At 40.5% G+C, this 15,449-nt stretch overlaps 1 protein-coding gene across 2 annotated transcripts in view; it reads right to left on the bottom strand.

Moving 5' to 3' along the window:
- Window positions 1-15,449, bottom strand: part of sorl1 (sortilin-related receptor, L(DLR class) A repeats containing) — a 130,404-nt gene that overhangs the window by 84,913 nt on the left and 30,042 nt on the right. For both annotated transcript variants that reach the window (XM_022210725.2, XM_022210727.2), the window contains exons 2-5: window positions 15,010-15,126; window positions 13,425-13,559; window positions 7,965-8,126; window positions 6,889-6,956 (exon numbers count right to left, since the gene is read on the bottom strand). In XM_022210725.2, coding sequence (XP_022066417.1) covers window positions 6,889-6,956; window positions 7,965-8,126; window positions 13,425-13,559; window positions 15,010-15,126 — 482 coding nt within the window. The remainder of the gene's footprint in view (window positions 1-6,888; window positions 6,957-7,964; window positions 8,127-13,424; window positions 13,560-15,009; window positions 15,127-15,449) is intronic.

Here is a 15,449-nt window from a genome sequence, read left to right as displayed (position 1 = left end):
TGGGTTTGGTCGCTGGTGATGATCTGTAAGGCCTCTACTGCTGCTGTCTTCACTTCCTGCTTGTTCGTGGGGCATTGTCCCTTCAGTTTTGTCTTCAGCAAGTGAAATGCAGCTCAGTTGAGTTCAGGTCAGGTGGTTGACTTGGCCGTTGCAGAACAATCCACTTCTTTACCTTAAAAAACTCTTTGGCTGCTTTCACAGTATGCTTCAGGTCATTGTCCATCTGCACTGTGAAGCTCCGTCCAATGAGTTCTGAAGCATTTGGCTGAACATCAGCAGACAACATGGCCCAAAACACTTTAGAATTCATCTTAATGCTTTTGTCTGCAGTCACATCATCAATAAATATAAGAGAACCACTTCCATTGGCAGCCATACATGCCCACAACATTATACTACCACCATCATGCTTCACTGATGAGCTGGCTATGCTTTGGATATTGGGCAGTTCCTTCCCTTCTCCAGACGCGTCTCTTCCCATTATTCTGGTACAAGTTGATCTTTGCCTCATCTGTCCATAGGATGTTGTTCCACAACTGCACAGGTTCTTCTAGATGTTGTTTTTGGTAAATTCTAACATGGCCTTCATGCTTCCGAGGCTCATCAGTGGTTTACACCTTGTGGTCATTTCAAACCAGGATCAGTCTTTTCCTCACAAACAAACAGTGCTTGACCACAAGTTGATAGTATCAGCAGCTGATACTATCAACAGAAAGGGTGAGTTCTGCTGCTCTGTATTCACTCTGGTCAAGTCTACTCTTAATAGTTGGTTTTTACCTCCTGGAGAGTGTTCTTGATTTGGCCAACTGTTGCGAAGAGGTTTTTCTTGACCAGGAAAAGGTTTCTTCTATCATCCATCACACTGGTTTTCTGTGGTCTTCCAGTCTTTTGGTGACCAGTGTGTTCCTCCTTTTTAAGAATGTACCAAACACTTGCTTAGGCCACACCTAATGTTTTTGTGATCTCTCTGATAGGTTTGTTTTGATTTTTCAACCTAATGACAGCTTGTTTCACTGACAGTGACAACTCTTTGGACTTCATGTTGAGAGTTGACCTCACCAGATTCCAAATGCAAATACCACACTAGAAATGAACTCTAGACCTTTCATCTTCTCATTGTAAATGACATAAAGAGGGAATAACACACACCTGGCCATGGAACAGCTGAGCAGCCAATTGTCCAATTACTTTTGGTCCCTTAAAATGGTTGAGGGTGCATCTAAAATGTGTTGTAATTCCTACACCGTTCAGCTGATTTGGATGTAAATACCCCTAATTAGATCTTCATTTTTCAAATTCCTTGTGCACAGAGCCAAAACACTGAAAATTGTGTCAATGTCCAAATATATAGACTTGATTGTATGTAAAACATATCTGAAATACAATTTAAACATGAGAATAATCCTCTTATCCAGGGTAATTATGGCCATAAAAACACACTCACTAATGTTCTCAAAGTTTTAGCTGCTTGTCGTAGCTGGGTAGAAACAAATCTGTATTCTAGTCAGGCGTTGTTCAATTCTACGATGTAGCGAACACGATGTAGGTGAGGTGTGTAGGTGGTTGTGTGCATGTACACTGTTCTTGTTTTCTTGTTATCAGTGACAGAAGCTCGTTGGCAGAGCAAAAAGTAATTTAGCTTCCTGTGAGAGATGCGATGAGGTCGACCTGCATCTCCTTGTGATCCGTCTGAAGGAGCTTCCACTGAGCATCCTCTCAAACAGGAGGAGATGCAGAGACAGGAGGCGAGAGGCATTTCTTCATCTGAATAGTCATTTATCAACTGGCAGACATCACAGAGGTGAGACGGCGCCATTCAGCAGTGCTTTCTCATTTTTCTCAGCCCTGGACTTCCTGAGGGTGAAGCACCTCGGTGGCTTCTGATTTAAATGTGAAGTAACAAACTCAGACTGCTGAAGTATTTGACATATTTAATCACCAACTTCGTTGTCTGGCTGTTGGTAACACAAGAGTTCAAGGGGCTGGAAGGGAAAAGCTACCTCTACATCAAGGCTATTATTAAGCTTTTAAGAAAAGTTAAAGCCAATTCATGCTCTCTGCACCCTTGTAGACAACGGTCCACAAGGCCATCCTTGATCGAAATGTTGTCACTGAAGGTAATGAAAGTTTATGTGGAAAGTCGTGTGAACGCCTCATTTAGTTGAAAATTTGCAAGCATACCGACTGCAACTATACAAGGTGTGAAGGAAAATTCCTCTTTCCCCCTTTTTAAGTTATTTCCTTGCAGCTATTAGCTGGCATCATCCCAAATTATTCTCCAACAGACAGACGTTGTAGAAGTAAGACATGCCAGGACTGTTTGCTCTGGTCAAGGTTAGATATTGTCTATTCTGACATGACTAAGCAGATGAGTTGTCTCTATATTGGTCGTTCATCTAAATCTGACCCCTCTCCTAACTACAATATATACCCGAAAATCTGACAGAATCCTCAGACCTGATGCAGGCTTTGCTTGCAAGAACTGCTGCTCTGTTGGCGTCACTTCCACTGACGTCAGTAAACTTTACTCACAATCTAAGTCATCTGAGTGTCCAGTGTGTCTCTCTGTGTCTGTCTCCTCATACTCTCTTGTTGTCCTTTCTGATTCATCATTAACAGACTTGCAGTTAAAGCAGTCACTGCCAGATTTTAGCGGTGCTTTAATTAGCATATGCTTTCCAACAACAGCATCCAAACACAGCGGGACAATATAAAATCTACAGACTGTGTGTTTTTCTTTACTGAGCGTTCAACATTGGGGACATACTGCCGTCTTTGTAACAGACCATGTGTACCTACGTCGTATAAATATAATCATGCAGCCATCGCCTCTGCTGTCCACATTCACAGTTTGCATCACTCAGTGCACACAGATAATGAAGCCATGAATTGGGTTTAAAGTTAGTTAAAACCAACTGTACGTCAGCGATTTTGATACACGGCAGGAGGCATCTTTTCTTTTTCAGAGGCAAATACTAGCGGTCCATTAATATTGTCATGCAAATCAATCCCCTAGAGAGCATTAAACTGAGCTTTATGAAATGTAATAATTAAAACACAGTCCACTAGTCCACCAATTCCAGTGATTGGGGATGCAGTTAAAGGTTTATGCACTTGTATCTTTTGTGCATTTTCACATTTTTGTTTATGTTAATGCTAGATAACTGTCCAGCAGTAAACAGCATTTAACCTTTTTGAACTGATGTTATTCAGACATCAACAAAGAAATGAAAATCAGAAGAATAATAATCTTATATTATAAGCACGATAATGGTAAATGGTCTGTATTTATATAGCGCTTTACTATACCTGCAAGGTATAATTGTATTTTATCAGGACATATCTAGGAGGAGGAGGAGTGTGAACGTTTGGTGGCCTGCTGTTGGTTTCCGTCTAAACGTTTGTGCACATACTGTATGTAAATGTGTGCCAGTGTTCGGTTTAACTGTGTTTTTTGCTGTTTTTTTGCTTGCTTGAAGGCAGATGCAAGGTGGAGTTTTAGTTAGACTAATCACTTAATCTTTTCCATGTCAATGGATTTTCTACTTGAGTGACAAGATGTGACACTGGCCAATAAACATTTAACACTTCAGCATCCTGACAAACCGAGCAAACTTCAAAGAACTTCTGGCTGATGTGTCACCTCATGTGACCTCACGGTTTCTGTTCAAAGATCAACTGGAACACAGCACAAAGACACCAGGGGAGGGCTGCTCTCTCAGCCACTTTCACTGCTCTGAATCTGTTCCGTCATAGGCTTGGAATGCAAACAGACCGTGTTCTGAAGAAAAGCTGACAGGAACTAGATTTTGCTGGTTTGCATCGCCTTGAAACCTTTATAGCTAACATGACAAGCGTTTACATCTCCAGCTTTCTTGTTCGGTTTCTTCTTTGAGAAGTATGAGGTTGACCTGGATGCATACTTTCTTTCCAGGGTTGACACTTATTTACATATTAATGTGCCAATGAAGTACAAACAATACACAGAGAACAAACAGAATGCTCACAATGATCCAAGATAATCTGCATCACCTATGACCTCTTCTGCCAAAGCCCAGAAAATGTATTCATGGTTAACATCTGTGCTGCTGCTGTAGGACTAGTAGACATTAATCAAGTGCAAGTAAAATAATAAAAAAGACATGTAATGCATAAAAAATGTAATGTAGCTTTCTTTTGAGCCAGGCCAAAGTGATGTCCGTCTGTACAGTTGTTGGTGCCAAAATTTCAGCAAGATCTGAGCCTTGCATTACAGTAATGAGTGTCCAATCCATATCCTGCTGTTGCTCACACTGGTAAGCATCACATACTAAAAAAGCAGGCTGAGCAAATTAACGAGATGCATCAAATCACTCCTCCTGAATTCGACTCGTGTCGACAAAACTCTTACAGTCCCATCACAAGCTTGGAAAATAGCCCACTGCTGCTGAAACATCGGGGGCAGAAAAAACAGAACCTGGGGGTGCTTTAGAGAGTCAAGTGTGGCTTGTGTGTTTGACACAATGACTGACAAACTGTGTTCCAAACTTCTGTGGACATGTAAAGAGGCTTATGCACTCACAGAGAACCAGCTTGGTTGAAAATTTGCTTATTAGTGTATTCAGCTGCAGCAGGTGTGTTTGTAGTAGATCACAGAAAGCGCTCTCATTTGATTAAAAAAAAAATAGCTACAGGTTTGAATCATGAGCCAGTGTGACTCACTGCTGTTTCCAGAAATTTGTCAGTCCAATAATTCTGTTACTTTTCCTGTTAAATAGTTTACGCAGACACACACATCACAGGAGAAGCTGACAAACTGAAACTAAACACCATGTCATGTCTGCTCCTGCACAGTAACACCAATGACTTCCCCATCCCAACAGACAAACACGCTGCATCTCCACCATAAACACAAACTATAGCTGACACATCTGGACAACTGAGGAGGTCAAAGAAAAAACTGAACCGTTTCACTCATTTAGTTTCTAAAGATATCAAAGGCCTTGACTAGACTTCCACTTAATAGCTGACATATCTGTCCTCATTAAAATTAGAGAAGAATGAAGCAAATGCTCCGAGTTGTATTTTATAGGCAGCATTTAAGACAAGCTTCATGAAAAGCGGCTTAGGACGAGGGATAGCTGGACTTAGATCTGATGTGAACAGGCTGAGCCTCACTGATCTAGAAAGTATTTAGAAAAATGAATCTCCAAGTGCTTCTGTCTGTGGTGGCAATGATTAATTGTTAATCCATTAATTGCTGTTAATAATTGACTTGATTGAAATTATGCTGATCATGCAGGGACAAGGGAACCAGACAATGCAACTGTAGTCTGACCAAGAGAGGTCGGTTGCCAGCTATTGGCGACACATTTCATGCTGCTTTCTTTTCCACTTCCACTATCTGGTCCATTTTCTTTAAAAAAAATGACTTGGCTATGGAAAATAGCAGCAACCTACCAGACTGAAAACTGCAGGTTGAACCAAGGCTTTGGAATGTGCAGTTAAGGCAGCTTTGCCATTTCAAACTAAAAGCATTTTAGTCTCTATTGACAGTGATAGCTGAATAGAGAGACAGGAAAGAATAGAGCAGAGATAGACGACGACATGCAGCAAATCAGCAGGGGGCCGAAATCAAACGCAGGATACTGCACCATGAAATAGAGCCTTTATACACTGGGTACATACTAATACAGGTGAGCTATAGGGGGAATTAGCCATTTTTATGTTTTCAAGTTATTTTTTTGGTCTTATTGTAGAGGATAGCAATGAAAGAGAGATTAAACGTGGGTAGAGGAGTGGGGAAGGACCTGCAGCAAATGGCCGTGGGTCGGACTCCAACCGTGGCCACTGTGTCGGGGGCTAAAGCCTCTGTTCTGTTCATGGGTCGCCGCTCAACCAGTTGAGCTACCGGGACATCCCAGAATGAGCTAGTTTAATGACAGAGCTCATCCCTCTGCATGCAAATGTTCCACCAACACAATTCCGTCAGTTCGATTTACTGTGCTTCTCTTGAGGCCAATTCATGCTTCCTATGTACAAATACATTTCATCAGCTGCAGTAAATACCGACAGATTTCCTGCACTGAAAAAGTTGGTTCGACATCTGTTCCAGCTGAGCAGCTGTTTCCAGCAGCTGGACTAATATTTACTGCGGTAAACAAGCCACTCCATTGCTTAGAAAAGACATACAACAGTTAAAACTGAAACCTGTGAGGGTGTTGGTTAAAAAATTGCACTAACTGATGGTTCACTGCACATATATTTATTATGTTGTAGGTTTGTAAATATTAGTGTGTCTCTTTATGCTTATATTGTCTTTATGAGAGTGTTTTTATATTGTCTTATGGCTGAAACCGGGACCAGGGTCCAATTTCGTATTGTTTCATGTGCAAATGTGGAATGACATGACAATAAAGAACCTTTGACCTTTGAAAATTTAATCACAGCTTCTTTACTGAGCAATGAGTGCAGTAAATGGTCTTTGTATTTCACTGGGTCAGACGTCAAACAGCAATTGATGGAAGCCCTGCAATTTTCAATGATGAAATTTGCAATCTTATTAAAAGGTAACTTGCTGTTTATTTTTTTCTATTCTTCAAATTCCTGATGCAGAAAACTGTGATCTATCAACATAACACAAGCATGAGAGGTTAAAAAAGTTTAATTATCCTGTGTATGTTACCATTTACTGCATTTTATTTTTGTTTAACAATCATCCAACTACAAGCAGCAAGCTCAGGAGATAATCACTTCAAGGGTAATTTATGGAAGGTTGCATTTATGCTTTATTTTGTATGCTGCAACACTGAATGCTGCAGAGAGTTCAGGACATTTCTCACTTACAGAATATATAAAGCCTTCAGAGCACGGTGTGCTTGTCGTGAGCTGAGGCGGTGGTTGTCTTACCAAAAGTAGGTCTTCACGTGCTCTTGGATCAACACCCACGTCTCCCCAAAGTCGTCTGATTTCCACAGCTATGGAGGCAGGAGGGGAGAGAGGGTGTAAGGAGAGGCAGGAGAAGGAGGAAGGAGAGGCGAAGAAGAAGAGGGGGATGGTGCACTGTAAAAATGTAGGTCAGGCTCATTCCTTCGTTTTGGCTCTTACACATGTGACAAGGAGAACACTGGAGAGACGTTTGGTGCTTTTGAGCTTGATCTCAGGACAAGGAAGCGAGAAAAGCTTCCACGCAACAACCGACCAACAGCTGCTTCTACTGGTTACAAAGTGCTGTATTTAACGGACTCATCACAGCAAATCTGAGAACTTGGCACAATGCAAGCTTAAAGTATCATCAGAAATTAAATTAAGGCATTCCAGCATTGTATTAGTGATTTTATGTACGCTACCATTCAAAAGTTTGGGGTCACTTGAAATGCCCATATTTCTCAAAGAAAAGCAGTTTTTTTTTTTCAATGAAGATAACATTAAATTAATCATGCATCCAGTGTAGACATAGTTAATGTGGTAAATGATTATTCTAGCTGGAAAAGGCTGATTTTTAATGGAATATCTCCATAGGGGTACAGAGGAACATTTCCAGCAACCATCACTCCTGTGTTCTCATGCTACATTGTGTTAGCTAATGGTGTTGAAAGGCTCATTGATGATTAGAAAACCCTTGTACAGCTATGTTAGCACATGGATAAAAATGTGAGTTTTCATGGAAAACATGGAGTTGTCTGAGTGACCCCAAACTTTTGAACGGTAGTGCACGTCTATAAAATGTAAAAATATTCCTCACTTCTCCCCTAAAATCCTGTCTGTAACAGAGAAGTATAATGATGTGCCTCCACACATCGACAAGAAGTAAACAAGCAGACAAGCAGTGCAACTTCAGCTTTGTCAGATACACAGACTTAAACTGCTCTCATACTAAACATGCCTGAGTCATTCCTGTGGTTTCACACAAGATTTTAATCAAAAAAATGTCATGAGACAACACCCTGTGAAGATGAACGTTAAGAGGCAGGGCAGGCATTTACCGGTTTGTCCGGGTGAGAGCCGTCATAGCCGAGCACCAGGTTGGATCTCCTGGTGTGAAGCAGCAGGTCAGTCGGTTTGAAGGGGAGGGAGAAGCCCTGGACGCTTTTACAGAAGTCAAACGTGTTCCACAGGTAGTTGTTGGTGGAGTCTACAAAAAGGTACTGAAGAAAGAAAACAACTGCAGTTACCACCTTACAGCCAACCAGACGAACAGATTTAGCATAAATTTGAGATATACCAAAGAACAAGGTGAAATTCCTTTTCTGTCTTTAAATGCTTGGCCAGTAAAGCTGATTCTGGCAGTACACAAAGTTGCTTTAATCCACTATGACAGAAGACCCATACAATGACCAGCTGCAAGGTGTACAGTGTCACCAAATCAGTATCTGACCAAATATGGAAAGTGGTTACAGTCTTACCTCCTGTTCTAATCATCGTTCCAAGTGAACATTTGAACCCCCCAAGTCCCTCAAGACAATACTGTTGTTTTTCCCTTTCTGGTATCAGACATGGCTTTACTGCCATTTACATGACCTCACTGGACTGCTGAAAACATCTGTGATTGGCCAAATTTACTGAAACAAGAAGTGCAGCCAGGAGGAGGTGCAGCAGTCTACTTTTCTCACAGAGCTGCTTGCACTACTACAAGCTAAAAGTTTTTGCCCAATGATGCCAAAAAAAAACAAAAACTGCCAACCTCATCTTTGAGACTCCTGGAAGCAATTTAAAGCATTTGTATGAAACAAAAGCATGATGTAATCCGTCGCATTACTTGGCAAAACCTAGACTAAAATGTTCTTGGCAAGAAAATACAGAAATATAGCCATATTCAGCGCACAATAAACACATGTATTGACCTGCTTCATTAGGCGGATTGTGCTGAATCACAGAACAGACTAACAGGAAGAATCAATAAGAAGATTATATCCACTAGGAGGATTTCACAGCTTGTCATCCAGAAATGATTATTGACATTAAAGTAAAACTATCTTCTTATCGCTTTACAAAAATAACCATTTAAATTTAAATAACTGTGATTACAATCAAGAAGCACAAGCTGAGATGTTCCAGTGTGTAGTCCTCAGTACATATTCTCCTCTAAACAGACTGGATCCTTCATTTCCCACAATGCAACTGAAAGCATCTTTTTTGCAAGACGGTACCAGACAAGTTAACATCCCCATCGTTAAAAAACGACACACCCAGCTTGTCGCTAATAATGTTTGTTCTGGTTTATATGTCTTTGAGCCCAAAATGAGATCCTCCTGATGAGATCAAAATAACAAAGTGAGGGTTATTTTCTCCTCTAGAGTAATAGAAGTCACTCTGTACCTGCTTCACAGACTGAGTCTTACTATGTTGTTTACAATAAATGTGATAATTCACAAAGAGAATGCAAAAAAAAGACAAGTGGAGATATCAGCTCTTCAATTTCCATTACTGTGTTCTTTAAGATACTGTTTGGGTGCCATGCAAAAAAAAAATTAAAAAAAGTATTCCCTGAAGCACAAAAGCTCCTCAGGTGTTTCAGTTCTGTCTGAGTGCAGTCTTGCAGTGGAAGATGAGGTGCCAGATCACTAATGTACAGTGGAGCTTTGCTAATTCCATCCCACGGGGAGCAGAGGCTCAGAAAAGCATGCTGTGCTGAATGATAACCGAGTATCAAGAAGCACATTAAACCTGGAGCATTTGCTCAATTAACATAATTGATTTTTAAAATGAGCACTTTGTTCTGGGTGCTGGCTATCCTGTTTTTAATATCCTAAAGTTAGAATTTGTATTGCTGATTAGTACATTTTTGCACCACAAAAGGTGACTGTAAATGGACAGTTTGATCAACTGTGATAAAAAAAAACTAAAAAAAAACCAAAAAACACTAACATAACTAATTTAATAATTTTATTGTTTGAGAATTATATTTAACCCTCTAAATCCCAAGCAGTTTCTGGGCTTTTCTTTGTTCCCGTCACATTTTTCTTCACGGCGCGACACTCTATGGAAACGGCATAAACCACGGCTAGAGGTAGAGAGAACTCAAAAATATCTCCTGTGCACCGAGACAAAGGCATGACGCCACGAATCATTTACAAAAACGAAAAATGTTCAAGCTGATTTATGTTTTTTACCAAACCTGTGGATCGATATCAACAATCAACAAGTGTCTACAGATGTTACCAACACTGGGAAAAAAAAAAAACTGGAGAGAATATACTGTCCATATCCTACTGCTTCCAAGAAGCCTGCAGCTTGGTGGATTAGTCCCTGATTTTTTGTCACATGACGGTTGGTCGCCGCTGAGCCACTCATGGTCTTTTGGTTGTGACAAAGAGCGCAGATTTTTTTCATGTTTTTGAGTCAGGTTATTGTAAAAGATGTACTTTAACTCCTACATGAGGGATGTAGAATCAAATGATTGTGAAGAAATATCCCAAGTTTGGTTAGAGGAATTCAGTATTTTTACAGTTTCTTGCTCAGACAAAAGGTATAATTGTGACAATTTTTAGGAAATATCATGTCTGTCAAACCTGCCAGCTGATTTGAGGGGTTTCAGAGGGTAATCACCCGATTTATTCTATATTTGTATTTATGAGGCTCTTGCTTACAAAAGATTTTGCCATGATTGCTGCCAGTTTTGGATCTCAAACTGGGCTCAACATGTTGGAATTGATCTGGAATGTTTTGCCAAATCACAACAGCCTTTCAAGCAATTAAAAAAATACAGTTCAACATTTTTGGAGATGCTAGTGTATTTTCTGAGAGTAAGATGCAAAGATTGATAAAAGTGTCCATGCAGTCTAGTATCCCTGCCTGCAGTGTCAGTGGTGTTCTGTTTTTTAATGGTAGGTTCCCTGTGTTTCAAATATCTTTATTCTAAGCTAGGCTAAAACCATCCCCAAGTACAAATGTGACAGTAGCAAAACCTTCTTATTTAATTCTTAAGAAATACTCAAATGAGTATCCCTTAAGAACAGCTCAAAAAATATAATTACATGAACTAGGTCTGTAACTCTCAACCCAGGTTTAAAATCACTAAAACAGGTCATGTGAAAGTCTTATTACAGCCAAATACTAATGTTACTGATTGATATTATAGCTGAGGAAAATGTCTCTGTAATAGATAAGTGACATGTCACACTGGGAGAGCTACAGGCCTAATAAATGTCTGGCCATATTTGCCCTACTTACACAGTCTGAGAACACGTTCTTAATGACTGGCCTAGAGCGCAACTCTCCAAGACACAAAGCCCATCCAAATTTTATCCAGCTTCAGTGTGTAGGGGAATAAAACTAATTGTGGTGTCATTGGCAACTCAGAACAAAGGGAACAATACCTCTGATATAAAAGTTCTATCTGATTACCTTTGAAAGGTCTCAGATCTCTCGGCAGTGATTCATTTGACCGATAAAAAGAACCTGCATGTTAGAACAATGCTGGCCTCAAAACAAGAGCAGGTATCTGTTTGCATCTGCTTGGGAAACACATTCCAAGGAAAACATGTTGAAAAGGTTTAACGTGAGAAGTAGAAGAAGACTTAAACCAGGGGAAGAAACATACATGTAAGAATGTATGTTTGATTTCAAAGTGACTGGAAGACGGCACAGTTTCTCGGATTGCAAAGGTGGTGCTATCTCTGATTTTTTTTTAACTTAAATTTAGTCCTTCTCTTTCCAAAGTGAACTTTTGTTCGGCATGGAGAAACCATGCTTTCTGTTCTATCTGTCTAGACTCTATTTGTCCAGTCCCATTACTCTGCCTGTTTCCTCTGATGTAGTCCAGTTTTCTTTGCTGTACTATCAGTCCTGAGCCCACCTGAGTCAGACAAATGACCCCTGACACTCTGACAGCATGCTAAAGTTCCTCCACAGGCAGGGACTGAGCTTTTTACTGACTGCTGTGTTCCCTACTGTACTAAGAGGGTAAATTATGAAGTCCTGTAGGTAATGATGATACAACAGAGTAATGAAACAACTATTATTAATTGCCTGTAAAGTATACTGGGTGGCTGTGGCTCAGGCGGTAGAGTGGGTCATCCAATAATCACAAGAGCGGTGGTTCGATCCACGTGTTGATGTGTCCTTGGCAAAGACACTGAAAATCATGTTGGGGAAAAGCACTAAATAAGTGCAGTCCATTTCCACTGGAGGGAGGCCAGGGTGAGGCTGCTTTTTGCCTTAAGACTACCTTTAGTCCTTATTCAGCAGATCAGAACCTGGATCTAGACCATGAACACCATTCAGTCACGCCGGTTGCTCCTTTCCAGGAACTATAAGGTTCAGGTTTAATATGTCCTCTTCCCCTTTCTCACGAAAGCCAGAGGTTTCTTGTTGTATAATCAACAGCGTTTGCACATCCCCTTCTAACCTTAGCATCTTTATGGCCTTTCTGAAGAGAAACAAACCTTGTTGTCCTTAATGGGATCTGAAAACACGTGTTGCAAAACAGTCTGCTTCAAGTACACGCTGGTTTTTAAAATGCCTGTTCAAAGTCAGAGCACTTCCACGTCTTTTGATCAACCTCGATTGGCTCTTCAAATTCAATTGCTTGTCAATGAAAGCTGCACAATCTTTAGAGTTTTGAGAGTATGTCTGCCAAAAAAAACAACTATTAAGTCTACAGAGCATTATGAAGCTGTGGATCTCACAACCTACACAAGTTTGCATTCATGAGAGGATCACACAAAAAGTGTTTTAAAGAATTCTCAGTGCCAAACAGAATAGTAGTTGTTAAAATCTGTTCACGGATTCAAATATATAAATAAATTAAAAATCCTGGTTCTTACCTACGTTGGTTTAGTCTTTACCTGTTCGGGACTAACACTGTAGTTAAAGGGATCTTAGAAATGCTCTGGACTTGAAGATTATTATTTGGTTACAGCCCTGCGATGAAAAACAACATACCAGGGAGTCCCTAAGTTTTATCATCTGATTGTCTTTAAATATCTCCACTGAGTCTGGACAAAATGGTTCAGCTTCAAAGCACTGTTTGAGAATGGCTTGGGACCAAAAGTTAAGAATCCAAAATCAACCCAAAACCTCTGCAGCCTGCTAAATCTGGTAGATCTCCAAGGCAAGTGTGCATTCAGGAAGAATTACAACAAAGAATAGCAATGTTTTGATGAGTGTCGAAGAGTTAAAGAGTGGAACCACTGAAACACTCCCAGAGCTGTTTGGCTCAATAACCAAGCCTAAAGGCATCTTTGACAGAGGTGCTCCCAAGAACTCAGTCAGAGTTTGCAGACCTGTAAAGATTTATGGAAATTATTTCTATGTGGTGCATTAGATTTTATACCTGTAAGGCTACATGTGTTCATTGCATACAACTGACCTGAGAAGGTCAGTGTTGTCTGCAGAGCCCCTGGTGTGTTACAGCGCATGTTCATAACCTTACTTTCAGTGGTGCCTTGGGCTTGGAGCGGTTCATTTCTTTCCAAGAGAATGTGACTGTGACTGTGACTTACCCTCCTGTTGTCTGCAGGGCTGTGGTAGAACTGGGAAATGACCTGCTTGCTGCCCTCCTTCACCTTGACTCCTGAAAGCTGGAACTTGTCTGAGACGAGCGTGAAAGTGGTTCCATAGTCATAGGACACGTAGACCTGAGGACAAAGAGGGGAGGGGAAGTAACTAATGGCTGCACCTTGTGGTGGCTGATAAACCCATGGTTCTGGATTAAAGCGAGCCTCTGGAAAGTTAGCAAAGGATGGTTTAAGCTAGTGTCTTTGCAATTGTTTTCATATTTGACACTGATATACTTGTGTCAAGGTGGCAGCCTGGTAGTTGTTGAGTGCAAATGACAGGCAGAACTGTTAAACACCCAGTAAACCTTAAAGTGCTCTCTAATAATGTTCTAAGATTGTCACTTTGAAAGCTGTGAAGTGGGACTGTCAGGATTTGGGGCTGTGAAGTAGCTCATCCTGTCAGTCAGTGACTGTCAGTCTGTGACACTAACAGCAACGTAAGCAGCAATCAGGATCATTCATTTCATCTAACAATAGTAATTTTGATTTATAAGCCAGTTGCAAATATTATCGCAACTGGTCACCTGTGAATCTAGTATCAATGAGTAGCTTCCTTTTTAGGATGTGGAAAAAAAAATGTAACTGTCGATCCCTAATCGAGATTTTGCTCCATTACCTCTTCTGGATAAGCTCAGACAAGAGACACTACTACTCAATTCCAAAATGAAATCATTCCTTTAATCTGTAATTAACAAAAAAGGCTTAAGTATCCCCTTGATCACAACCCTCAAGAGACAATTAAGCATTTAAAAACGTCCACTCTTTCAAAACATTTTCTCTACAGTTAAGGGTGAGAGAGATAAGGGATAATTAAAAAATATCCATTTTCTTTTAAGGCTTTATGCCCTAATTAGAACTCTGTGAGGTCTAATGAAGAGAAGTGGTACAGATTAACCAGTGACTGGACTCAGTGTAACTTTAAGCAGCTATCGGCCCAAAATTTCAAATTAGATTGTAAAGTTTGTGTTGTCCAACATGTTGGACGATGATATTTTTGGAACATTGTAGTGAGAGAATAATTAAAATGAAGCAGATTTTCATGATAAAAAAATGCAGCTTCAGTCTATTAGGATCAACATTAGTGCCGAACTAAGGAAGTAAAGAGTCTGTGAAGGTGCACTTTCCAAACTTCAGCCAGTAAGATGTGCAGCAGACCAGGTGGGGAAGTGAGAACACAAATGGAAGACCTGGCATGCTATGTTCAATGCTCTGTGTGTGTGTGTGAGTGTGTGTGTGTGTGTGTGTGTGTGTGTGTGTGTGTGTGTGTGTGGTAGCAGATGGAGTCATTAATGTGTAGTTCAACAATCATAGCATCACCACAAGCATGACAAACATGTTAAACAAGTGTGAACACCCACCGTCTGCTGCACTGTTGCTTTACTGAAGCAACTTCAAGACTAACATTCAACTGAAAATGAGACTTAAGACTCTAGCCGTGGCAAAATGTAAGGGTTGTAGTAGAACAGAAAAGCAGGTCATTCTGGTTTTGGGGTTTCTCTTCCGTGTAGATGTGCTCAGGTGTACTTACAGAGCTGGTTTTGGGTCCGGTGGCTCCTGCACTGTCTCGGGCCAAGGCCACAATGACATTGCTCTTCTCTCCAGCCCAGTGGACCACCATCTGGTTGTGAGAGTCATTCAGGTTGGCCTGCAAGACAAAAACAGAGTGAGCAAAAGATGCAGACGACACACAGGATGCAAGTGAGCAGATCTTGGTAACGCTGCACAAAATCTCTCTTCATACTGTCAAAATTATGACTCTTGCAAATGCAGATTGTTAATATACCAAAAAGACGCAAATTATGTTTTCTTTATCTTTGTGCTATAAAAGCAACTCATGCATTAACATTCTCCAGAAAATGTATTTCTAAACAACAATATTATAGTTCACATGACAATCATATGATTGTGATCCTACTACAAATCCACCGGTGTGGACTTATCAGGACTTATCCGTTGGAAATGATACAA

Source organism: Acanthochromis polyacanthus, chromosome 13, assembly GCF_021347895.1.
Source record: "Acanthochromis polyacanthus isolate Apoly-LR-REF ecotype Palm Island chromosome 13, KAUST_Apoly_ChrSc, whole genome shotgun sequence".
Taxonomy (NCBI): Eukaryota; Metazoa; Chordata; class Actinopteri; family Pomacentridae; genus Acanthochromis; species Acanthochromis polyacanthus.
Note: the sequence above shows the minus strand (reverse complement) of the source record. Positions and strands in the feature narration are given on the sequence as shown.